Source organism: Phodopus roborovskii, unplaced genomic scaffold, assembly GCF_943737965.1.
Source record: "Phodopus roborovskii unplaced genomic scaffold, PHOROB, whole genome shotgun sequence".
Classification (NCBI taxonomy): domain Eukaryota; kingdom Metazoa; phylum Chordata; class Mammalia; order Rodentia; family Cricetidae; genus Phodopus; species Phodopus roborovskii.
Window position 1 is genome coordinate 12015067 of NW_026126588.1, and position 26590 is coordinate 12041656.

Consider the following 26590-nt stretch of genomic DNA (forward strand, 5'->3'; position numbering starts at 1 on the left):
AATACTTCCTTTTTTCCCTCCCAGGAAGAATAAGCTGTAACTGAAATCTACAGAGCCTTATGTATGTGATCTGTCATTTTTCATCTCCCAAACCTCCGTGACCCTGTTTCATACTACTCTCTTCTGTATGCAAATGCCTCAGATGGCCCATGATGCTCTCTACTCCTCAGATCTGTGCCCTTTGTTGACCTCTCCTCTTGTGTGCTGCACCCAGTAATTTGCTTTTAATAGAGAAAATGAAGCGGAAAGTGTGGGCCATCACTTTGGGTGGGGGGGGGGCTTTAAGAGAAGGATTTTTTGCCTTGCTTGTGTCCCTGGTTCTTTCTCTTCCTTGCTTTGATTAACATGCTGCCTTGCAGTCTCCTACCATGTGTAGAGTGGCTCACATAATAAGGCAACTAAGTGGCTTCCAGCCACAGCCCATAAGGAATAGAATAGACTAGATGTTCCAGTGAGCTCAGAGGCAGATCCACCCCATTTGAGCCTTGCAGTAACTGCTAGTTGGCCATTTGTAGCCATAGGAGAAATTCTGAGCAAGAGCAGTTGGTTAAACTTTGCTCATATTCATGGCCCATGGAATCTATGACAGTACATGTTCTTTATAAATTTACTTTCTCTACTTTTTTTTTGATGCTGTCTCCTCCCCCACACTCCCCCACCCCATATCTCATTGTGTAGTCCAGCCTTGCTTTAAGGTCAGAATCATAGTTGTTGGGATTACAGGTGTGAACTATTGTGCTGGGTTCTACATGCCCTTTTCAGCCACTAAGTTTAGACATTGCCATCAATACCTAGTACTTTCATCAGTATTTGTGGCTGTGATGAAATATTTATAATAAAACCTTGCAGGACAACTTAAGCTCAGGCTTCAGATGCCTCAGTCCAGTGGCAAATCGATTGCTTTGTGCTTGAAGTCAAGTAGAACACGAAGATGACGAAGGGCAGTGCAGAGCTACTCCCCTCACATGGACTTAGATGCAGAGGAGTAACAGGAATGGCTCCGGACTAAATATATCCCCCTCAAGACAAACATGGGGACTGTGCTCCTGACACTCCACTCAGCTTTAAAACAATCATTGGGTTAAACTACTGGTTAGGTCAGAGTCCCCACCATCTGCTTGTGGAAATGCCTCAGGGACATACCCTGAAATGTGCTTCACCTCTCACTGGGTGTAGAGCGGGGTGCAGATATTTGGAAAATGAGTATTTCTTTGTAACCTAGCGCAACTCACTCGATTTGCCACTTGTACATGGAAGAAGAGAGATTATTTGCATTATTACATGAGTGAGTCTAGGACAGGGTTTTGCCCATGGTCAGCTAAAAGATTGGCAGATCGTCCCCCCCCCCCAAAAAAAAAGAGAAAATCGGACTAAAATAGAAGAAAACCCCACTACTGAAGTACTTTGGAAATCAGTGTAATGTCTATGACACTTGGGGGAGTTTAATTATTGCTGCAGACAGTGCTGGAATTGTATTTTGTCCTTGTATTTTGACCCATGCCTGCCTTGTCCTTAAGCCCCAGGTAGATTACTGGTGATTGGCCAGGCAGGCTAGACCATGAAGACAGGCATCTTTAGAAGGGGCCCATTCAACTTCTGGGAATTAGCTTGAGTAGTGCTTAAAAAAGACAGGCTCTAAAGGGAACAAAACAGAAGAGAAATTAAAACAAAAATCAAATAGTTGAGTAAAGAAACTTAATGGGAGCTAGATAACACAGACAGTAATTGATCAAAGAAACAAAGCAGGAACAACATCCTTCAAGCAACGCACAACCCAGAGTGAGTGCTATCCCAGATACAGACTTCAAATGCTATTATGTCAGAGGTCAGATTTGGTGCAGAGGACCTTCCCATGCTAAGGACTACAGCAGTTCGTCAAACAGCATTCCTAAATGTTAAATTTAGGTGGCCAAACTCAAAGCAGCCATCGTGAATTAGTTGAAAGCATAAGAAATTTGAAGGATTAGAGGGAAGTGAAACAAATTGAAAATTTTCTGTAAGGAGTGAGAAATGATTTTAAAAAGAACCAAATAGAAATTCTGAGGTTGAGGAGTTATAATAGAGAAAAGAAAACTCTGCTGGAATGTCCCACTGGTAGGTTTGACATGACAATAGGAAAACCTCAGTGACCTTGAAGACAGATGACCTAATCTGAAGATCCAAGGAAAGGGAAGGTTGAAGAGAAATCAATAGAACTTCAAAGTACTGTCCGTTCTGATCATACTCGTTCCAAAAGGAAAGGAGAAAGGACAAGGGACAAAATGTTAGAAGAAATTATAACCATATCCCAGCCCACACATTTAAGCACTTCAGTGCAGCTCAGATCGGAAGAATAGAGAACCATTGAAATGTCATTCGAAAAATGTAGCACAAAGGTGAAAAAAATTATTGAAAGTTGGGAAATTGCTGAGAGCATTTATGTGATTTGTAGCTAGTTCCTAATGTGAAACAGTGGGCAGCAGAAGGCACCAGATTTCAGTAGTCCAGCTACTGAAAGAAAATATACATGTTAATCAAGAACCCTGTAAGCACTAACATTACCCTCCCCAAAGGGAAGGTAAAGTAGACATTCTAAGGCAAAACTTGAGAGAATTCATTGCTAGCAGGCCTTCCCCACAGAAGATAGTGAAGGAAGCTCCTCAGGATCAAAATGCTACACTAGAAAACAATTATTCAATACAAAATAAGAAGAGTAAGGGAAAGAGACTGGACCTGGGAGGCAGGGAGAGAAAGGCAGGAGTAAAGATGAGATACGTAAATACATCTTTATCAGAAATTATATTAAATGTAAATGACATAACTACTCCGTTCACATTAACCATTGATGGGCATGGAGGATTAAGGGAAGAGAACCAGTCTTCTCCTTATACGTGAATAGAAGTCTTCTGTCCTGTCCCCCCTTTTGGTTGGGATACTTAGGAATGTTGAAGAATAAACTCAGAGCATTCAGTGTTCTCTGGATTGCCCTTCTGACTCTATCTCTTAATGTCTTTTTTTACCCTTTCTCAATCCACATTTCCCCTCTCAGGTATGAACTGGGTAAGTCGGCTGGCTCTGACTAAAGCCCATGAACACGGGTTCCCACACTGCTGGGAATGTAAAAGGGTGTATTGCTTTTGAAAAGCCTGTAATTTTCTCAAAAAGGTTAATCTGTTATGTGACCCCCATAATTCCACTTCTAGAATCTACCTGACAGAAGCAAACAGTACCCACAAACCACATGCTTTCACAGTAGCCTCAAACAGTGAATCTGAAAGCCCCAAAGCTGGTGAATGCATAAATGAAATGCATGGCCATCTAAGTTAAAGGTCAGCAGGCCCCCAGGACCGCTTTCTACCTGGCCTCTAGCTTCTGCTGTCAATAGTGCAAATTCTCAGTTGAAGGCCTGAGACAGAGATGTAGCCTTGGAAGCATGCTGCTTTTTATGTCTGTGTTTACAAAAACAGCTCCTGAGCTTAGTGAGGAAACCAGGTGAATAATTCTTATGTGTGTGAAATATCCCAAAAAGGCAAATTGCTAGATCAGTGCTTGCTTGCCTCAGGTTGGGAAACAGCAACCTTCCAGGCAGCCCCTTAGAGAAGTGCTCTAAACGTGGACTGCGGTAATAGTTACACGACTCTTTCAGCATCTCTTCAACATGTGTAATGTGTGAGTTTTGTCATAGGAAATTCCTTGTTGGCACTAGAGACAAGTGTGGCGAACAATCAGTATAGTCACTAAATAGCTGGACATTTGAGGGTACTTGTCTGGGTGGCAAAAGTTGGAGGCACCTTGGCTTTGGGAGAAAGGTCACTGGGGTGTGCCCTCCTAGGGTGCCTGATGTCCTGACTTCTTCCCCTCCTTTCCTTTGCCCTTTGCCCACGAAGTGAGCACAGTGCTCACCATCACCACCACCAGGAAGCCCCACCATTGGCTCACATGATCACTCCGCCTTCTTAGGCTGACTTCCCCAAAGGGTGGCCCAAATTAGGTATTCATAGTAACAGGAAACAAAACAACTTAACTTTTGTTTCTATCATTTCATGTGATTTTCTGTAACTGGAACCATATCCTTCAATTGCAGATGAAAAAAGAAAACTGAGGCTAAGTTATGAAGACAAAGGCTTATGAATTGGAATGTGCTTCTTTGATTTGTATGAAACATGGCCTCTGGAGTAACCAGTTTGTAATGTTAATTGCCTTGTTTCTGCCTACTGCTGTGCTATTGCAGCTAATGTCTGTGTAGCTTTGAAGCAAACATTCTCGTCCTCAGTTGCTAGACAATTGGGAGTAACATTAGAATTTGCCTCACCTTTTTTTTCTCCTGGTTATTTTATTATCAATTATTCCTATTAAAATGACCTTAAGTGTGACTGTGGAATACAAACAGGGAAACAACGACAACAAAATAATACACAAAATGACTGTTGTTCACAATAGCAATTCTAAGCTGAGGCTCACCAACAACTTCATTCACCACTCTGGGTCTGTATTCTCAGCGCACATCCCGGAGAACCCTTTGTGGCTTTGCGTTCTCTCTGAATTTGTCTGTTATCTCTCAACCATTTAACAAAGCATCTGAAAACTTTGCAGTGTGAAAAACAGACTTCATGTTGCAATTTCTCTGCATCAGGAATCCAGATGCATCTCAGCTGGGCCTCTCTGCAGAGCTGCAGGGAGGTATGTGTCGCTGCTGCTATGGTCCTCCGGAGGCTATGCTAGGGAAGTTCTCACTTGCCTGTTGACAGCAACCCCAGTTTTGTGCAGCAGCTTTTCTGTAGGCCATAACACAGCATGGCAGCTGGGGGGTCTCTGGGAGAAAGAGAGATTGTGTGGTCATGATAGAAGCCAGAGTCTTTCTGTAATGCGATCTCAGAATGCCTTTACTTACTTTTGTTATGTTTTCTTTACAAAAATGACTAGTAAGTCCCAAGAGTTGAGATGTTGCCTCTTTATTCCAACTGATCTCATGAGAGTAGGGCTGTGCATTTTGGTTTAGGTATAGGCCTACTCTGGAAGGAGGGCTAAAGGACATTCCTGGTGCTTTTAAACCACATACGTATTATCTGGAGCCTTCTCTCTGTATAAATAGATTATTCCACTAAGGAGTTTTGTGGGTCTTTAAAAATAATACATATTATATAGGTTAATTATTATTAGACTAACTTTGCATGCCTTAGAAAATCAAAATTGGTGAAGATTTTACAAAGTACTTTGCTGCATTTGCTTCGCTCCTTTGGAATTCTTCAGTCTCCTTGCATTGATACAGGCCTGTGGTTTTTTCCCCCCCCCCCCCTTGATTTTATTCTTGTCAGGTTTAAGTATGAAGACCCAGGTAAAATGAATTGAGAAATCTTTTATAAAATGAATTGAGAAATCTTTTGGAGAATGCCATGGACCACAGAGCACCGCATGGCTTCTCCCTTCCATATCCTGGGGTTACTAATTACCAAGGGAACAAGGCATTTCACACCACCATTCCCGGTCCCTTAGGGAGTAGTCCATTAGGAGCAGTAAGTTGTCAAGTAGTTCATTACGAAACTTCCTGAACTGAACTGTGTGATGGTTGTAAAGTCTTAGAAACAGTTGGGGATGCTTCCAGCAGAGGGTGAAGCAGAGCTCTCACTGACTCACTTTCACAGCGAGGAGAGTGGGATTCATCCCTAGCCGTTTTGGTGTCATTCTACAGAATGACCAGGAAATAGTAGCTGCCACACACCGGATGGCAGGCCGGCCGGGGCTGATAAGTTCTATCGTGAGGTCCGAAGTCCAGTTCTTCTCTGGTCGTCTTCCTCAGCACATTGTCTCTCAAGAGCAGAACAAGTCCAAGATGGCCCTCAGTTATTTTAAGGCAGCGTGCATCAATTTCAACAGGCAGCAGGGGAAAGGGGGAAGGGCCAGCAGGGACTGGAAGCTGAGAAGATGGGGGTGTTGGCTGGGCAGCTCTCAGTCTTGAACCCCGCACTTCTTCAGCAGGATACGTATTAAAGAAGTTTGAAAATGTTCCTATCCCCAGAGTACAGATCTTTATATTTTGACCCTCCAGCATCAAAAGTTTTGTAATAACTGATTATTCTTAGTGGTGGGCACTGGACCTTGGCAGGCCAGGCAAGCATCATGCCACTGAGCTAAATCCCTGCCCTTTCTTCCTGTAAGACAGGCTTTCAATAAATTGTCCAAGGTGGTCTGGGGCGGGGGTAGTGGAGGGCTTGAATTTATGATCTTGGTACTTCAGCCTCCAAGTTAGCTGGGGCTACAGGTCTATACCACAGAGACCACCTGTGAGCCTTTATCATAGTGTGTTGGGTTAAAGGTTAACCATTTTTACTGGTAATCAGGAGGAAAACGCTCTTGAATTTTAATATTTCAGGAGCCTCGTGTATTTAAGTTCATCTCACATTACCCTCTAGTGACACAAAGTTACAAGGCAGATTTCTTGCCTTTTGTGTCTAAAGAAAAAGAGTGTGGAGGAGTTAGCATGTGGTCTTGGCAGTAGCTCTCTGTTCACTTGTTTTGCTGGTTCATGTATATGCAATCTATTTGAGCTTTTTAACTAACCGTGAGTTTAATTTGTGTCAGTGTCTATGCATTTGAGATCTTTTGTTAATGTGATCTTTGATATCAGTGGGTCTGTTAGCCCCAAACCTGCTTGCTGTGATTTGCTAATGGCAGTCTTTAATGAAAGCGGTTATAAGCACGCTTCCGAAAGGTGTCAGGATTGATAGAGTCCTGACTGGTGGAGTTAAGGAAGACTTCCTCTGACGATAAATATGAGTCTGAGACACATCTTTAAACGAAACAGTTCTGTTTCATGACAGTGGACGACATTGCTTTTGCTTTTCTGTTTGTAGAAATAGAAGGATGACTGGGTGATTAAAAATTACCCGGTAATAAATGTTAATTTAGCTCTACTTTTGCAGGTCAGCATTTGTGGGCTAAAGGCAGAAATGTTGATGAGCAGCACCAAGGAAAAGTAACCAGATGGGAAAGATAGTTTAGCCTGGGCTGTCAAGAAACTGGCATTTAGCGTCGGTGTCTGTTGTGCTTTGTGGCCATTGGCTATAGACTGTCCAGTCTCTGCAGTTTCTCCTGTTTCTTCCTGCCTTGAAGAAGTGGTCACCGTTGGATAGTCGGTTTTTTCCTAGTTTTCCGACAGGTCAGTCACTGCCCCGGACAGGTTTTTTTGGCTTCCCATGAGACTAGTTTGTCTAGTTTGTAGAATTTCATTATTCATCGTAGAAAATGTACCATGTACCCGGGTGTCCGAGGCATGTTTTATTCAGCATTACATTCTGACAGGTGTCACACCTGTCTTAGTACTGTTTGTCTTTTGTATGAAGGTACACTCTGTTTACTCGCCTGCTGATGGATATTTGACCTTTTCAGTTATCTTTAATCACTGCAGGTCATTTAGCTTGATTGGTTTGAGTTCATTCCTGGTTTCCTTAACATTCGCTGGTGAACAGGGCAGTAAGCATCTTTAAATGCACTTTTGGTCACTGTGTCTATGTTCTGCTGCACAGTATCTGTTTAAGGGTTTCCTCTGCTTTAACTTTTGAAAATGGATGTCTTCCTTTTGGATGAAGATGTGTATTTCCTGATGCGCAGGGTTCTTCATAGTACAGCCTGAAGCCGGAGAAACAGATTTCAGGGCAGCAGCTACAGTGTGACAGCGTGGCTTGTCTTCTCCTTGAGCTAGTTTCCTCGTGCCTGGTTATGCTAATGAGTACGACAGCAGCATACTGCAGTCGCAGGTCATTGTTTTACAAATGAGATCACGTTGAAATATTCTGTGTGCAGGCTCTTCTTTCTGAATAAGTCATTTGAGGTTTTGACAACCACCCTTCTACTTTTTGTCCTCATGGGTTTTACTTAAGCATCTCCTGTTTATTTAATTATATAGATCTTATTTGTTTGTGATTGGTGTGTTTCAGTTAAGGCAGTGATTCTAGAATTCATGTTAGAGTGGATGTATAGTGCATTTTACATTTGAGTAACAGTCATTTGACATATGTGCTATATTGTACTTCGCCATTTGTCTGTCATTGAACCCTGGGTTCTCTCTGTGTTTTTGCTGTTATAAATAATGATGGGGTGTGGTTATGGAAGTAGCTAGACAACACTTTTAATTCTTTTGGATGCATACACAGAAGTACTTTCTATCATTCACTCATAGTTGTAACTCTCAGTGTTTGAGAAAGCATCATACTGTTTCCCATGGTGGCTGGCCCGTTTCACATTCCTACAGGAGTATACAGGCTCCTCTGTGTCCTTGCCAACCTGTTCTTTTCCCATGTACAGTAGTCAGTGTGTAAGCAGGTAGCTTTGCTTCCTTGTACAGAGGAATGTGATAGCTGTTAATTGCTAACTGGTTTAGGATGCCGCCCTGGTATTATTTTCCTTGAGTTTATGTGTGTGTGTAAGAAAATGCTCATATACGGGTTTTTAAAAACAGGTTTCATGGGGTTTCAAGTCTCTCAGAGTTACTTACATTGTTTTCTTTACTTCATAAATGTACCGGATCTTTGCTCATGGTTTAAGCTTTCTATTGAATTAAATATTGTACTACCTGAAAATATCTCAACCCTAACATTATTTTAAAGCAGAAAGTTAATTCCTGCCAAATGATTCTGAATCTAGTTTTACTGATTGATTGCTATTCTTACCTTTTCTTTTCCTTGTTTTATTTAATTCTGTGTTTATATTTAGTGCATATTTTTATTTCTATAAAAATGTCTGTATTATTTCAGCTTGCTCTTTAACTTAACAGAGTGACTGGCAAATGTTGGGCTGGAAGGAGTGCAAAAGTCGATTGAAATGAGACAGTGTACAGGTTTGTATACTGTATGCATAAGAACCTGGATGTTAGTTTCTACACTTACCGTCATTAATTTTGCTTTACACTGCCTGAAAGTTAACTTGTGTTGTTATATATTACGCTCATCCATTTGTTGGTTTCTTAGGACGGGAGAGGAAAGGGTGCTTGAATACTATATATGTAAACAGTTAGGAATGCAGAACATCACATTGGTAAATTTGATCTTGCCATTTGTTATTCATCCACAGCTTTGTATTCTGTTATACTCTTCTGTGTGTTCTTCTGGATCCCCTTTGTCTACTTCTACTATGAAGAAAAGGATGATGATGACACCAGTAAATGCACTGTGAGTGTTTCAATCTAGAAGGCTCATCTCGGTCAAAAAGATGACTCCACCTGACTTTATTTTAGCCCTTGCTTAGGCCCAGATGACTTGGGTGACTTAGGAAAAACTACTTAATCTCTCTGAGCCTTGATTCCCTGTCTCTATAGAATAGAGGGTTAGGTAAGTTAGCTTACATAAACTGTTTAGAATAGTGCCTGCCATGATAAATGTCGTACATAGGCTTAAATCACACACACACAAGTTAGATAAAGCCGTGCACCCTTGTGATCCCAGCGCTTGGGAGATAGAAGCAGGAGGATTGCCAGGTTGAATGCCAGTCTGGCTACATAGTGATTTATATTTGTATATATTTATGTTTACAAATGTAGCAAAACATCTATGTGTTTATATAGTTGCTATGTATTTATATTTTGTGGACATAAACATCTATGTACATACATTAAGACTATTATTTATTTTTAGCCAGTCATAGTGACACACACCTTTAATCTCACCACACGGGAGACAGAGGCAGACAGATCTCTGAGTTCGAGTCCAGCCTGGTCTACTGAGTGAGTTCCAGGACAGCTAGGGCTGCACAGAGAAACCCTGTCTTAAAAAAAATATAATAAAGTAAATAAAAACAAACAAATAGAATATTGCTTAATCTTTTCACTGGTTTTGGTAATTGTATCATAGGTGTCGAGTGTTGTTGATTTGGGGGAATATTTTTCTCTTTGGACAATTTCGCCTACTGGCTAATTATGGTTTCAGTGCTCTGCTTTTCAAAAAGGTCTGACCATGCCAGATTTTAGACTCGTGCAAAGACACTTAAGATGCAGACTACTGATTATAGTTTCCTTTAAATTAGAAGGCTTTTCTATCCAACAATTGAAACTTTGCACTCTTGACTTGAAATGTGTATTTGATATGAAAGAGAGCATTATTACACTGTCACAATACCTTTTTATGTAAAGGCTTGATAAGATGTTTTCTCCCTTGGCCTCTAGCAAATTAAAACGGCACTCAAGTACACTCTGGGATTTGTTCTGATCTGCTCACTTCTTCTTCTCATTGGGTAAGCCTTGATTTTTCATTGTGTCAATGTGGGGGGGATTATTTGAGTAATAATAAGGGAAGGTTCATTCACAAAAATTTAGGCAAGGAAAACAAAACAAAATGTGAAAAGAAAATCAAACATGGCTTTTTGTGTCACCACTGTATGGAGTCACAGTGAACACTGGTTGTAGCTTCTCGCCACTTAGCCCATCCCGTCGTGTACCTCTGTTATTACTGGTTTCACACAAGTATATTTGTATTTTGTACATGGTGTTTTGTCCAGTTCTTGGTGATGTTCCAATGTTAACACTATCGCCACAGTGTTCTGGGCGACTCCTCAGGGCTTTGAGTGTGGACTCCTCAGATGATTGTGGCAGGACCTTCTTAGAGGACAGCTGTTCCTGTGAGTGAGCTCCAAGGGCTCTCCCATGGGCATGCATGCCATTCACATGTTAAAATGAAAACCCTTGTCTGTAGAGCTCCTATGTTTGACCCTCCTGTCAAATCTTTGTCAGTGAGTTCCTTTCTGAATTCATCATTATTGTTTCCGTAGAAATGTCAGCGAAGTTTTGCACATTGACACGTGTATCTGATGTCTGTCCTTGTTTGGTGGATGTATGCCTTGTTCATACATACGGTAATGAGAAGGCATACATTTCACTTAAGTGATTCACTGAATTTCATGAGAATATTTTTAAATTTACTTTTTGTGCAGTTTCCCCTCCTCCCCCACTCTTCTCTGTCCCCACCCCCCCTTCGCTGCATTCAAACCCCCCCCCCCACCTCTTCTCCCCCTCCGTTTCCCTGCTTTGAGCAGGCCTCCCAGAAATAACCACTGAACACAATGTAACAAGGTACAGTAAGAGTAGCCACAAACCCTCTCTCTTATCAAAGCTGGGTGAGACAACTCAGTAGGAGAAAAAGAGTCCCAAGAGCAGACAAAAAGTCCTAGACACCGACTCCCACTGTTAGGAGTCCCACAAAACCAAGCTAACGAGATGTTGACAAGTTAGGTCTTGCAAGTTAGTTCTGCCTGGCTCACAAATAGCCACCTTGTACTGTGTCATTTTTTTCTATGCTATGTGGAGGGAACTGTTTGGTATCTTCACTTCTTTCAAGGATCCCAAGCTCCACTTGGTGAAGAATGACATAAAAAGTATGTGACTTTAAACCGACCTTTCCCCTCAAACTAACAAGCAGACAACCAACACACTACATGTGATGTTTCAAATGACCCCATCATATTAGACAGTTATGTAGGCTCTGAGTCTAGTGTGCAATGTTTAAGAAAGTGGGTTTTATTCTACTTAGCAATAAGATAGTGGAGATGGGTGCTGGTGACTCCAGGAAAGATAATATACATGACTGGTTTAAAGTTACAGCACTATACAGGGTGCTTGGACAGGCCTCTTAGGGACTGTGTTTGAGAAGTGAGGTATTAAAAAGGTAGCAAGATCAGCCAGGTAAGCCAACAGCGATTCAGGTGAGAGGCGAGGGTCTAAGACAGTAGTTTCTCAAGAGCAGGAAGAAACAAGATGAGCCATTGAGAAGAGAAAGAGGACATGATACGGTAGGAGGTGAAAATCTTGTGTTTGATTGTGCTAAATTCATCTGTTCAGTTTTGTATCTCAAAAGTCATTGATTAGCCCCTTCTCTGCCTCTTCCCAGTGACACACTGAACTAAGCTAATTCAGCGACTCGGGAGTTTAGAATGTTTTTCCTAAGCAGCTTTTCAGGTTGAGAGGGAGAATTCTAATCTTAATGTGTTCCCATTGTGTTTGCTACTGTGGCTGTGGAAAATGGGGGCTCTGTATTTGCTGTTTTTCAGAAAGGCAAATTAAGAAGATACTGATTTGATTTGGCTGCATCTATCCTGTTAAACTACAATCATTACCATTTACTACATAAGTGCCTGATAATCTTATTAATTGCTTTGTCTTCTCAAAACTGATGCTATGACATCATTCATTGGTTTCACTTGCCTTTTTAAATTAATCTTTTTATTAATTTTTTGAGAATTCCATACAATATACTTGATCAAATTCACCCACAATCCTCCCCTTCACTCTCTCCAGATCTATCCCACTGCCTTCCTCCTCCCAACTTCATATTTCCCCCTTTTTAAAAATGCAATGTTTTATGGACCCCAGTTTGTGCCCCTCATATACTTCTGCATGCGGAGCCGTCCGCTGGAGCATGGTCAACCTATCAGTTAAGAAAACCTGACTTTCCCTCAGCTGGAGGCCATCAGCTGTCCATACAGCCTCAGTTACATCTGGGTGTTCTTGAACCCCTTCCTATGCCATGCTCGGATTTGGGCTGGCTTTATCTCGTGCAGGGTCTGTGCAGCCACCCCAGCTTCTGTGAGTTCAGGAGTACAGTGGTCCTGTCATTTCCAGAAGGCAGTGGTTGGTTGTGATCTGTTTTCTCCAGCCATCTTACCTTAGCCTAGCCCATTTAAGGAGTTAATGTTAGCCAGGTGGTGGTGGTGCACACCTTTAATCCCAGCACTCATGAGGCAGAGGCAGGCAGATCTCTGTGAGTTCAAGGCCACCCTGTTCTACAGAGCAAGTTCCAGGGTAACCACGGCTGTAACACAGAGAAACCCTGTCTTGGAAAGAAGAAAAAAAAGATTTAAACTTGTACTAGTGCACATTGACCGTTATTGCCTTTACTGAATTGCTCATTGTTTAGGATTTAGTTACAGAATTGTTTTCTCATCTGCCTAGTCATATTTCTCGTTTCATAAAATTATTTTGGTTGTGTTCTTAGTGATAAATCCAATGGTGATGTAGTTGGGAAGACCTTTGAATCTCTGCTCTAGTTTCTGCCTGAACTGATGAGTGATAAGTCTCTGATGGATTTCATCAAAATAGTTATATTTTCTAAGTCACTCTAACTTAACGTTTGTATTTTAAAGTTTATTTTAAAAATTCAGGTCATTTGGCATTTCCTCTGGGTTAGTAACTCCATTACTCTAGTGTTGTTGAACAGGCCAACCTCAGAAGTTCTATTGTGAGATTCCTCGAAGCTAGGGTTAGTTGTTTATTCTGACAATGCACAACACTTTTGATTACCCAGTGGAGTTTTTGAGAATGAATACTACTTTCAAGTATTTGTAGTATATCTTCTAATCGTACTTAAATGAATTTTTTTAATAAATATTTCTTCTATGCCCACAGAGTGTGTATTCCTGACTAATGTTTTCAAAGTACACTTTGTGGGCTATCCAGAAAAAGTTATGCTAAAATAACAAGGCTATTATATAAGTAGTCCTTTCTTGCTTTCTTTTCTGTTAATTAAATCTTACTAGTTAAATTGATATATAGTTTATAAAAGTTAGGCTGCTTCTGTTTGATTTTATTGCTGGATAATAAACAAACTTTTTACATTTATGCTTGTGCTTTTGAGTAATTACTTTCCTTTCTAAATGTGATGAGAATTAAAGTCTTCAAGATTAAGAAGACTCAAGGCACTGTGAGTAGTTAGAATTGCCCTCTACAAGGTAGGAACTGAACTCAGGGCCTTGGTATGCTAACCAAACCTTGAGAAACTCTGTACCACTGATCTCCATCTGTAGCTAACCTATTAGGAATCAAATAACAAGAACCGGAGTAAAAGTTTTGAAAACTAAAGTTTCAAAATAATTGCTGTTTTTGGAAAATATTTTCAATACAGATACCTTAACATACCAACATATATTCATTTATATATATTGAATTCAACATATATTCATTATTTCTTCTGTGAAAAGTCAGATGCATCTTACTGCTTTTCTTATAATTAAATTAGTTTAGAAAAGAGGTATGAAAAGTATTTTTTATCCTTCAGAGTGATTTCCCATGTATGTTCTCTCAGAGACGTCTGTGTTTTGTGTTATATCTTGGTTTATTTTTCTAGCCTAGAAAACAAATTGTCTATTCTGTTTTCCATTTTTTCTTAGTGTAAGCTTTTGTAGCTGTGTTTCTGTTTCAGTGTGTTCCTGTCACTTGTAGCTTAGAAAACAGAAGAAAAGTGTGCTTATCATTTGTATGGGGTAGGATCTTAAAAGACACTGAAAAGAAGAAAGACAAAAAGCCATCTCTAGTTTCACTGTATGATGTTTACTATTTATTTTCATGCATTTTATTTCAGTTCTACATATAAATATATTGAAATAATTGTCTGCATTTATTTTCTGCTAATCCGACATTGAGAACGAATATGTGCATTTCATATGTAGATGAGAAAGTCCTCACACCTCTGTGTCTGATACAGGGGGAGTATTTGGAAGAACTTACTTTCCTTTTAAAAAGCCTATTTGAAAAGTGAATGTCAGACCCTTTTATTTCACTTATTTTTGAAGCATTTAGAGTTATTTTCTCCTTTGTAGTGCTTTTGTACCACTGAATCTTCCTAGCAACAAAAATTCCACAGAGTGGGAAAAGGTGAAGTTCCTGTTTGAAGAACTTGGAAGTAGTCGTAAGTATTGAAAACAGTTTTTAAGTAATTCATATTTTGTGTTCTTTGGGATCTTATGAAAAATGGTGAGTTTTTATTTTCCTAAGAACTCAACTTCACCATCCTTTAGTTAAATGGGTTGGTTTACATCACCTTCGTGTGCCAAGTATTTAACATGAGGAGACATCTTGCTAGCCTAAATATAGAGGAATATTCTTAAATGCGTAACAGAATTCTGTGGTCAAATCATTTTGATTACTAGTAATATTAATATTTTGCTAGTCTAAATATGTTAGTGTAATATTCCACTTTATTAAAATAACTGTAAGCTGGATGCCGGACCTACCTTGGTATTATAAAGTTTGTTGTCCAGACCTACCTTGGTATTATGAAGTTTGTTGTTTCTTCTGTGATATTCAGAGTTGACATATCTTTGACTTGTAAAATCTAGTTTCAAAAAGATTTGTTGTGTGTGTTTGTGTGTTTGTGTGTGTGCGCGCATGCACACGTGTATGTGTGTGTGAGAGAATGCCTGCCACATCTGTGCCAGTACCATGTATGAGTAGGCACCTGGGGCAGCTAAGAACTCAAGGCAGGAAGTGGAAATAAACGGTGAAGGAATGCTGAGTACTGGCTTGCTCACCGTGGCCTGCTCAGTCTGCTTTTCTTTTACCCAGGACCACCTGCCCAGGGGTGCCACCACCCACAGTACCCTGGGCCCTCCAACATCAGGCTTTAATGAAAAGAATGCCCTACTGACTTGCTTACAGGACAGGCTGGTAGAGGCATTTTCTCAGTTGAGGTTCCCTCTTCCCAAGTAACTCTAGCTTGAGTTAAGCTGCCAAAAATCTAATCAGCACATGCTCTCACCTCCTCATGTAGCCCAGAATGGCCTCCAGCTCTTCATGTCCTTTCTTGCCAGTACTGAGGACGTAGGCGTACACCACTATCTCTAGATAGTACAGATATTATTCCCAATTTTTAGGTTGAATTTCAATATAATTTTGGCCCATGTTTGCTTTGCTTTTTCCTGCCAAGTGTACAAGCTGATCCTCTCAAGTTAAAAAAATGAAATATGCTTAGTGATATTTGTCTGTCCCTTCTTCCTCTCCCTTCATGTTATCCTCCTTCCCCCTCCTCAGTTAGACTGCAACCCCTACACCTAAGGCTCAGAGCATGCCACTGAAGATGAGTGGAAAGTTTGTAACAGCCAGAGGACCAGGACACTTGCTGCTACTTGTCTTTACACATGACAGGGATGCTGCATACATGAAATCTCAATTACATGGTTGCCAAAACAAACAAACTTTACACGGTGACAGTGCTGTTACTAGCACAAACCTGGTCCCACAGCCACGTCAGCCCCAAATAACAGAGACACTATATTAGATATAAAGCTGTTGGCCTGTTACTAGCATTTCTTATTGGCTAGCTCTTTCTTAAATATTAACCCATTTCTATTATTCTAAGTGTTTCCACGTGGTCTTGGCTTTCCAGAGAGAGGGTCCGGACTGCTACTCTCTCAAGTCTCTACGTCTTGAATCTCTTACTACTTCTCCCCGAATCCTCCTTGTCTCCTAGTCCCGCCTATCTAGCTTTCCAATTGGCCAACAGGGCTTTATTCATTAATCAATAAGAGAAACATATTTACAGAATGACATCTCCCTTCAGTACCAGTTGATGTGACAGTGCATTAGGGGGAAGAGCTAGGAAATGGTAGCTGCTGAAAGGAGTAGAATCATTCTCCAGGCATGAACCTCTACCATGTAATCCAATTCCAAGAGGTCATCCCTAAATACATGTACACAAAAGCAACACTAAATGAGCTTAGATGTCTGTATATGTGCATAATGATAGAAGAGGTCAGAGCTTGAGCCGGTTTGGAGGCTGGAGGCCTGAGCAGAATTGGAGGGGCAGGTGGAAATGATGTGAATACGGTACTCATCTGAAATTCTCAAAACAACAAATTTAAATATAATTTTAAAATAAATCTTACAGAAAATGAAATAAACTCTAAAGATTTTAGGTTACATGGAAAATGAGATTTTCAAATTAAGGAAAAATTAACCTCAAGTTATCAAGACTAAGGAAAGGCAGGAAAAAAGAGAAGGGCGGGGTGTTCCTGTGTAGTATGACAAAGAAGTCCAGGCATGGGCTGGGGAGGCGCTACCTCGGTGGGTAACAGCTGTGCAGTCAGGAAGGCCTGAGCATGGGTCCCTGCCACCAGCGGAAAAGATCTGTACCCTCAGCACAAATGGCTGCAGAACGGGGAGGGAGCCCCCCAAACTTGCTGGTGAACTGGTGAACTTCAGGTTCAATGAACGACCAAAGTGGAGAGCAAGACACACGGTGCTGTGTCATTGTGCCTCCGTCTTCACACACACACACACACTCTCTCTCTCTCTCTCTTTCTCTCTCTCTCTCTCTCTCTCTCTCTCTCTCGTACATATACTCCACACACCTCAGCACACACAAGGGGCCACAAAGCAGAAGGCCCAGGCCCTCTTATCCTCATCCTTTTATGCCTCTGATATGTTACTGACTTCCTTTTCGGTCCAACAGTTAAATGGATTTTTCTTCCTAATTTTAAAAGGTGGGAGAAAAGACATCTTAGCTGATCTAAAGGACTGTGTGAAGATCAATTTATAAAGAGCTCATTAGAAATTCCTCTCTTGAACAGGCTTAGCCCTTGAAGGGCATGGTAATATATGTTTGTTTTACTCTTTCATAATGCCTAAAGGAGCCTGATTTATATATTTTATATTGCTATAATAAATGTAAACACTAGAGTAGTAAAAATGTACATTAACAGTGTTTTCTCACTTTCCACAGATGGTTTAGCTGCGCTGTCATTTTCCATTAGCTCTCTGACCCTGATTGGAATGTTGGCTGCCATCACCTACACAGTAAGTGCAATGGGACTATCTGAGCTAGTCACAGCATCACCCCCCTCCCCCGCCCCGCCTCAGTTTTGTGCTTCAGTAATCTGCTCTCCATCCTTTCCTCTTCAGTTTCTTAGCTCTCTCTTGACTTCCTTCCTTGAGAGGATGATGCATTTCAGTGACTTGGTCACAGTTACCTGTTTGCAAAGTGAATACTGAGAAATGAATCTTACAACTTGTGAATTGCAACTAGTTCTACCCTGTACCATAGTGCAGTTAGTGCTGGTATGTGCCAGAGCCCTGAACTACACGTAAACCAATATGTTATTAGCTCATAGATGTGTTCTGTCAGGGCGTGTGCTTTCACAATTAGATGCTGACACTCTTCTAGTACGTAGTTCCTGGTGCTGTATTTTCTAACTTGCTGATTTTGTTCAAGTTTTTTCCTGGAAATAGAAGGCGTGGTAAATGACTGCCACATATACAGACTGCTCTTTGGTTTGGTCCAATTAAGAAGGAAGGGGCCATAGTCAATGCTCTTTCTTACCCTTTCCCAATGAGCTGTATGTATAAGCAACATCTAAATGATCTGGAAGCCTTTAAGATTAATGGAATTATGCACAGAGCATTCTTGATTCATATAAAAATGGGAAATACTGTTCTTTTGGAAACATTTTTGGATGTCTTTCTTTAGGCATAAAAGAAATGGGTTGTTACTATAGTAGCAGAATCAAGTTATGTTACACGATCAATCATGTTTTCTTACATACATAGTAAAGCTATCTTGGGCTGGCAAGATTGCTTAGTGGGTAAAGGTATCTGCCACCAAGAGTACAATTCTGAGTTTGATTACTGGAAACCACATGATGGAGAGAGGACAAACTCCCACTAATTAAACACACACGTGTCCAAATACACACACACACACACACACACACACATGCATGCATGCGCGCATAAAGAAGATAATTTTTAAAAATAGTCTAAGAAACATACATTTTAATGTCTTGAGGTGCTTATTTGGGTACTTAATTTTTTTTTTTTATTCACTTTCAGCTTTCTGTGTTCTAATGTATTATACATAAGGAGTTTGCCATCTGCTAGTTGTGGGTGGTTATCTGTCTGCCTCACAGAGTATGTTTCTAGCATGTTAATTATTCGTCTTCTGAGAAGAAGCCACAAACTGTAAACCAGTCGGCATCAGACCTGGGGCTCTAGTCAGTGTTCCCTGGCTGGTCTGCCATACTGATTGTGAGTTTGTTTTTTAACTTTCTTGCGTGTGTGTCTTCTCGGTTAAATGGGCATAGGAAAAGCCCCCAGGCTTGTGAAGTCCGGTGTATCGTTTGTGCAAGTGCTCTGTAATTACAGGGGAATGAGATAAGCAGTGCATGAAAGGTTAGCCAGGAGAAATGAACGGACAAAGAGAAAACTGACATGGAATGCCACTGCCAAGAACCGAGAAAGGCCTAGGCTCCATCCTGCTGGAGTCTGCCACAGTTCTGTGGATTCTTAAGACGGCGCAAGCCTTCTGAGTCTGACCACGTGTTTCCCTGGTAGAAATGGGCAGTAATCTTAACTTTCTTAAAAGTCTAATCAGAAACTGCACCAATTCTTTTGAAAATTAATAAACAAAAATACCCCACCATTTGTAGATGAGTGCCTTTAGTGTGAATAGGTTAGTAATGTTACTAACTATTGTATTTGTTTACAGTTGAGCTGCAGAGTTTTTCCAGCCTCATTATGGAAAGGCTTGATTGGTCTTTCTTGTAAAATAGTGTGAAAGAAGGCATGGTAGATATTTATACAGCTGGAGGGGATTTTAATCTTAAGTATCAAAGTGGGATATTAGGATATAGAGTACTTTGACCCTGAATATAAATAATCAGCTAATTGGAAAATGATGTCTGTTCCAGAATTTACAACTGGTTTTCATATTAAGTTACAGTCATTTCTATACCAACCAAGTGTGGGTTTCATGCACAATAAAATAGAGGTTCTTACTGTGTATCTCACATTCAAGAATTCCCTAATCTACTTTGTCATCTCAGTGTGTGTATATAATATATTATTATATTATATATTATATATGTTATAAACATATAAATTATATGTATGTGGATTTCATATGATTTAATTTAGTTTAGAAATTAGTTGATTATTTAAATTTCACTGAGCTTCTGACATTGTACTGTGTCTTAAGGATTAGCTATGTCATCGCACACTCAGTTTTAGAATGAGAGCCTATTTTAATCTGCTCATTAGTTTAAGCTTAAGTTGAAAGGGGATCTGATACTTTTCAGATTTAACAAATGAAACCTCTGGGAATACATATCTATGTAGATATTGTAAATTCCTTGGTGCCACCAAGTGGGGAAATGTTGAATGAAGATATTTCCATACAAAATATGGTCAGTCGTGTGCATAGAGACAAGATTGCTAACTGCATGCTTATCAGGGGAATCTTTAAAAATGTCCTCCGAGGTGCTCATAGATAATAAGCACATATTATCCCGCCCTGTGTACATTTAATATGGGTTGGCTTTAGTGGCCATGTGTAGTAGTTTTCATGTTATTGAGAACTAATGATCTGCCTGCTTTGGATATCTGCTTTCGTGTTTGGGATCTGTAGTGGCCACATGTAGTGACAAATATAGCTCAATATTTTTTCATGCTATTGAGACTAATAGTCTATGTCTTTTGGAGTACTCTGCTCTCATATTTGGGGTTTGCTTTGAAGCTGCTAATGCATCATTCTGTGCATTTACATTGTTTTGCTGCTTTTTGTCTCACCTTTAAGGCAGTCCTTAAGTAGAAAACTGCTTCTTTGTTCTCCTCTGGTCTGTATGCATGCTGGAAGTCTTGTAGAGATGCAGGTGGCAGTTAAACGCAGTATTTTATATCAGCGATGCATGTAACTCAGGGAAGGTGACTATTCTGTAACCGGGACTGAGTTTGTGATTGTGCTAGGGATACTGCTGCTTCATGACTTCTGTCTCTCAGCAGTTATAAGATGGTCAGTGTCAGGGCATATCCAGACCTCACTGACAGTAAACGTGAGAAAATGGATGTGGCCTTATGAGGAAGGCCTGAGTCACAGCACAGGTGCCATTGAGTTATGGGCTTTACGGTGCATGGTGAGCGTTTGTTTATTCTACATGTGCTTGTTGTTGCTGAACCTTAGCAAAAATCCAAGAGGTTTGAGTTGGAAACATCATTCGAAATAAGGGAGTAACATATATAGAAAAATTTCCATTCTAAACTGAGCAGTGGAATAGCATGGAAGAAATGTTTGAACTTTATACATAATGTTTTTTAAACACTTTGATTGTTGATATATTCTTGGAAGCAAAACAAAACAACAAAAATTGGAGGCAATTAGAGCTAACCTAGAAGCATTTTAAACTCCTATCCTGTTAGACTTGCCAATTTCCTGGAAATCCACTGGAGGGCAGTAGTAAGCAATAAAAGTGCTTTTGTACAACCCCCACCCCCAAGTAGGAAGTTGCATTCAAAAGATTATTTAGAAGCCTTAATATTTTAAAATGTTTATTTCAAGTTTACTAAAATCTAAACATTCTAGTTAAAATTTTGATAATCATTGAAACTTAAACATGCAATTTAGAAGCAAGACACAGCTCGGTAGCTAAGCCAGTGGTTACTGTCTTCTATTTGCTATCTTCAGTGAGACTTCCACGAGATTGGAGTGCCCTGGTGTCCTTTTAAAACAGGTTGTTACCACAGGAGTATTTTTATTTTCTGAAGTACTTTACATGACGATACTTACTAGTTCACACCAGCTCTTCTGGTAAGTAAATCAGTGTGTGTAAGAAAATAACTCCCTGTGAAGAGGTATCTCTTCTTAAAGGTCTTTAATCGAGTAGTGTCCTCATAGGCACATTATGGTATCAGCTTAGTAAACACTTAGACTAAAGACACTCTTTCTTTAGAAAAAGAATTGGGACCACATCTGGACATGCCAAACGGTCTCTGCTCTCGTTCCTCGGCTCCGGCTTAGAACCCTGATCAGCCAAGTTTGGCAGGCCAATAATGTTAACTGCACATTGTTGTTTATAATAAGCTGGGCACATTTGCAAATCAGGGGAAGTTTCTCAGGCATGGTGTCACGCAGCTGACTTGGAATGCACTGAAAATGTCCTAACGAGACAAGGCAGTAAGTGGTGTTCTGGGCGGGTATGAACGGGTGACATAGCAGAGTTTGAAGGGGGTCACTAGAGCGTTTTGAGACTGGTGGGGTAAGGTTTACAAGATGATGGAAATGCAAGATTACTACGAGAACTCAAGCTCGTGGTCATAAATTAGATTTTGAATGTTATTCTCATGAGTCCTGGAGACTCTTAAAGGCTATTAAGTAGACGATAACATGGCCTGATGTGGATAGAGAATGATCACTTTGAAACAGCATAGAAGGTAGAAATGAGCTATGTCAGGCCAGCATAACCGTCAGGAAAATGTACATAGCCTGGGCTTTGACAGCAGACTGAATTGGGTGCCTGTTGTAAATAGTGACTGAAACAATAGATTCCTAGTGAAGCAATGGTGGAGTTAACTTGTTAAAGAACTCATCTGTGCAGCACAGAATGAGGAGCCCAGTTCACGCCCCTTCCTAACTACAGGGGAGAATGAGGAAGGACTATGGTGTTGCCCTTAGAGGAAATATGAAAGAGATTTTAGATGACAAGCTTGTGTCTGGTTCAGAGTCCGTTGTTGTAACCACAAGGTAATAGATGTCAATGCTTCTTAAGTACGGAAAGTTAATGTGTCTCTGAATAATGGCCACTTACTGAATGATAAAAAAGAATAGGAACCTGAGTGCTTCTTGGTGTGATGGAGGGGAAGGGTTATTGTACATGTGAGGGAGAGCATAGCTAGAGGCAGGGACCTCTGAGAGAGTCCAGAGTGGATGTGACCCTGAGCTGGGCCATGTGAGGAGAGGGCAGAGGGGAGGGGAGAGAGATGGGAAGGGAACCAGATGCAGCAGGCAAGGGGCACAAAGGTACAAAGAGAGCAGGTAACCAAAATGATTGGATCATATAGGGAAGAGCAGCCCAGCCCCTGAGCTGGAGAGTTTTAGGATAGGGGGCCAGGTATGCCAGTGAGGAGGGTCCTGTAATAGGTAGGGACTGAGGGATGCAGGGAGAACCTGTTGTCCAGGTTTACTTTGATGTGTTACATAGGTACCCCAGCCATTTGTCCTGAGTTTGAAATCTAACACAGCAAATGCCATTGAGTTTTATGTTAAAGTGTATAAGAAATATCATTAGGGAACGGAATATGTCTGGGTGGTATGTTTATTTTTAATGTTGGAAATGTTGAAATATATTTGAAGATTACTAAAGGTTTGGTTATTTGTGCATAGAATATTAAGTTGTATATAGATAATTAGTCTATTCATCAAATATCAGGGATATGTTCTAAAGGTTTACTCTGTGTAATTGGAGAAAATTATTTTTATACTAACAAAAAGTTCTTCAGCTGTTGTATTAACTCATACTATTTTAGCAATTAGTCCGAACTTGTAACTTAGCACTCTGATAAAGTCTGGCTGAGTCCTTTTAGAAGCATACCTGCGTTCGTGGAACTGGAGAAAGTACAAGAACTCTGAGATGATAGGTGTTATCAGGGCCATAGGAGAACGATGCTCCGTGACCACCTTTACTCAGTTTCAAGTTATTACTCTGAAGGACGCCATTTTTGAAAAGTAGCGTTATTAAAGTATGTACCTGTTCCTTTCAGGCGTATGGCATGTCAGCATTACCCTTAAACCTGATCAAAGGCACAAGGAACGCTGCTTACGAACGCCTGGAGAACACTGAGGACATCGAAGAACTGGAACAGCACATCCAAGTGATTCGATCAAAAGTGAGCTCCGGCTTGTCATTGGAAGCATAAAGTTACCTCATCCGTGCCATCCGCCATGGTCTCAGTTTGCCATTGAGTTTGCCATTGGCACACCCAGAACTTTTTACGTTGTTTGAATCCTGCGCAGCAAGTAGTTCAAGGATTGTATCCCCGTTGTTCATTTTTAACTATCCATGCAATATATAGGATCCTGGCAATTTGAGATTTTCTGTTGATGCTTTAACAACTAAAACGGCCTGCTGCTTGCTTATGCTCAAGACTTCTCCAGTTGTCAGTCGCCCTTTTAGGTTCAAATTCGTGTGTTTGTTGAGCAGTTTAAGATCACTTTTAATTATGTGTGGCTTACTTAGCTTAGAGGTGCAATGCATCCGGTTGGCATGGTGTGTTAGCCAAGCAACGCTTTTGGGTTTTGTTTGTTGTCTCCTTTGAATCTGTTTATTCGGGCAGGGTTGGGGGTGATGGGCACATGATATATATAACACATGTGTGGAAGTCAAAGGACAGCTTATGCAGTCAGTTACCTTCTTTCACCATGCTGCTTTTGGGGACTGAAGTCAGGCGTGGCAGCAAGTGCCCTTCCTCATTGAAACTCACTGAGGCACTTGATTTAGGGATGTGAGTCTGCTTCTCTTCTCTGGATGGGTCACGACACAGAGAAATGGGCATGCCGATACATAGCTGGGCTTTCTCCTTTCTCCTTTTTCATCTAGTACTGCCTGTATTCAAGGGTAGCCTTTCTTTTTCTATTTTTTTTTTTTTTTTTTTGGCCTCAGTTAATCCTCTCTAAAGTAGTCCTCAGCGACGTCCAAGTGCGTCTCATCAATGCTATGTCCACATGGTTTCCTAACTCATAAATTCACAATGGAATTAACCATCGGAAGTCCAGCCTTTATAAACATGATGCCCCAAAAGATTACTGTAACCCATAACAGTCTCCCCCCTCCTCCTACTATGAAATTCAACTACTGGTCTGCTCTTCAGAGGCATCTTAACAGTCCTAATGCTGCTACAGTAGCAAAGTCTTGAGGAAGGAGGATGCGATCTCTTCACTATGAGACCTTGTAAAATCACAAAGTCGGGTTCATAGTCCCAGCATACAGTGCCCTAAACTCCCATTGCAACAAAGACAGAAAGAGCAGGGAGAGCGGGCAGAGACACCACCCTGAAGCTCCAGGGTTGGCATGTAGGGTTCATGGTGCTGTCACCTCTTAGAATGCGCGAGAGTGGCTCTGCTCTTCCTGCTCTGTTACAGGTGGCACATGTGACTCAGTTTGCTTCCACTCAGTACCCACAGCTTTCCCCCGCAGATGTCTCACATTTCTGGCAGCTCCAATATCCTGGGGTTTCCATTCCAACTTAGGCCTTACCTTCACAACTCCATGAATAGCCTGCTCAGGAGCTCTCTGCAGAAATACCAACTCTGCTACATAGCACCAGGCCTCCGTGACTTTCCAAACCCTGCCGAAAGCCTCCTATAACCTTCTCTTGCATCCCACAAGCTTGCAAACCCATCATTGTGAGTACAGTACCACCTCTTGATGCTAGCCAAGATATAGCCTGGTCCCCTGAACCACATATGCAGTATTTTTGACAACTTAGCAAAGCACTTCCTTTGATGGCTATTTCCTAGCAGAGTGCCTCGAAGGAGCTATCTTTCTAGGCATCATTCTTCGGATAGATTTGAAATATTACTTCTTGGAATTCTCAATGGGCAGAGAGCTGCCTTCCAGGTCCTTCTTCCCCCAGCCATTGCGAGCCTGTGATTTCTCTATGGTGATGCTGTTCTCAGAAAAACACTTAGGACATTTGTCTGTACCCATCTCTGTCACAACTTTGAGCTCCTCATACTCCCTTCCCCAGACTCTTCATTTTTCATATCTTTGTGTTTCATCTGCTCAGCGTAAATCTAAGACTGAGTGAGCCCTGTCCCAGCATGAAGGATATGCTGTCTTAAAACTTTCTTCATCACAGTGCAGTCTTTTACTTTGGAGCTTAACCTTTCTCAAGTTTCAGTATCTGGGCAGAATGCAGCCAGATTCTTTGCCAAAATGGAACCTGGATGGGCTCTCGCTGGGTTCCCTCTGAAAGCTCTTGAGCCCTGTTTCCACTGTTCAGCATTCAGACCTTGTGAACTCTAACCACAGAGGCCCACTAAGATAAGCTATGAAAGAGGTCTCAGGAGGACCTGGTACAGCCATGGAGAGATGTTTATAACTGTGGGAGGCTCCTCTGATAGGTATTAGCTTCATTTTGTTCCTTGACATTGAGGCTGCAGTAGCTAGCATGTGTTGGTAAGCATATGCTTTGTGCCTTATTAAGAACAGTATGGATGGCCTCCTGTTCGGTGTCTTCACATCTTTAAGACAGAGCCCGTAGTAAGTATTTGTTCTTCTAAGAAAAGCAGGTGTGTTCTTCATCCTTTCTGGTTTTGCTTCCATCAAGTGCTTTTATGAATCATTCTATCTGTAGCATGTATTAGGAATACTTGCAGAAGCATACATCAGGCAGCCCCTTTCCAGCACAGACCGTGGTTGGGCTATGCCCATTACATTGTAGTGTACATTGTTGGATTGTGCCTTCCCCTGTGGATTGTCCAGGTTGAAAAAAGCTGCTGGATTATTTTGTTAAGACTTTAATGGTTTGAAAGAGAGGGAGAAAAAAACAAAAAACAAAAAACAAAACAAAACAAAAAAACACTACCCTGGATTTTGTTCTGTTATTTGTAGAGCAAAGATGGTCGACCTTTGCCAGCAAGGGATAGACGTACCTTAAAGCAATGTGAAGAAAGATTACGGACGCTTAGGAAAAGGGACCGGCACTTAGAATTCATTGAAAACAGCTGGTGGACGAAATTCTGTGGTGCCCTGCGCCCCCTGAAGGTAAATGGAGTTGTTTTGTTTTGTTTTTAAATTATGCTCTCACTGTGTTACAAGCCTATGTAGGGCCTCTTAGAGAGGTTGAGGTCTCCCGTGGCAGTGTTACACCACGGCAACTTAAGAGCATGGACTCTGGAGTTGAAATAATCAAGTGTGAGTCACTGCTCTGTGATTTAGTAGTTTGAACTGGGCACGTACCCACTTACTCCTAGTAATGTGCCATTCGGAAATTCAAATGAAAGTAAAGGTAAGTAGTATAATAAGCTTGTGGGTCTGGACTGTGCTGTTCATGGGAGAGTGGGGACGCATACTAGGACACGGGAACTGTCTT

At 41.1% G+C, this 26590-nt stretch overlaps 1 protein-coding gene across 1 annotated transcript in view; it reads left to right on the forward strand.

Annotated features, from left to right (window-relative positions):
• The window catches only part of Lmbrd1 (LMBR1 domain containing 1), a 70468-nt gene that overhangs the window by 17602 nt on the left and 26276 nt on the right, over positions 1–26590 (forward strand). Inside the window, exons 4-9 of the mRNA XM_051204258.1 lie at positions 9046–9143; positions 10133–10200; positions 14554–14642; positions 17454–17527; positions 23258–23383; positions 26110–26262. Coding sequence (XP_051060215.1) covers positions 9046–9143; positions 10133–10200; positions 14554–14642; positions 17454–17527; positions 23258–23383; positions 26110–26262 — 608 coding nt within the window. The remainder of the gene's footprint in view (positions 1–9045; positions 9144–10132; positions 10201–14553; positions 14643–17453; positions 17528–23257; positions 23384–26109; positions 26263–26590) is intronic.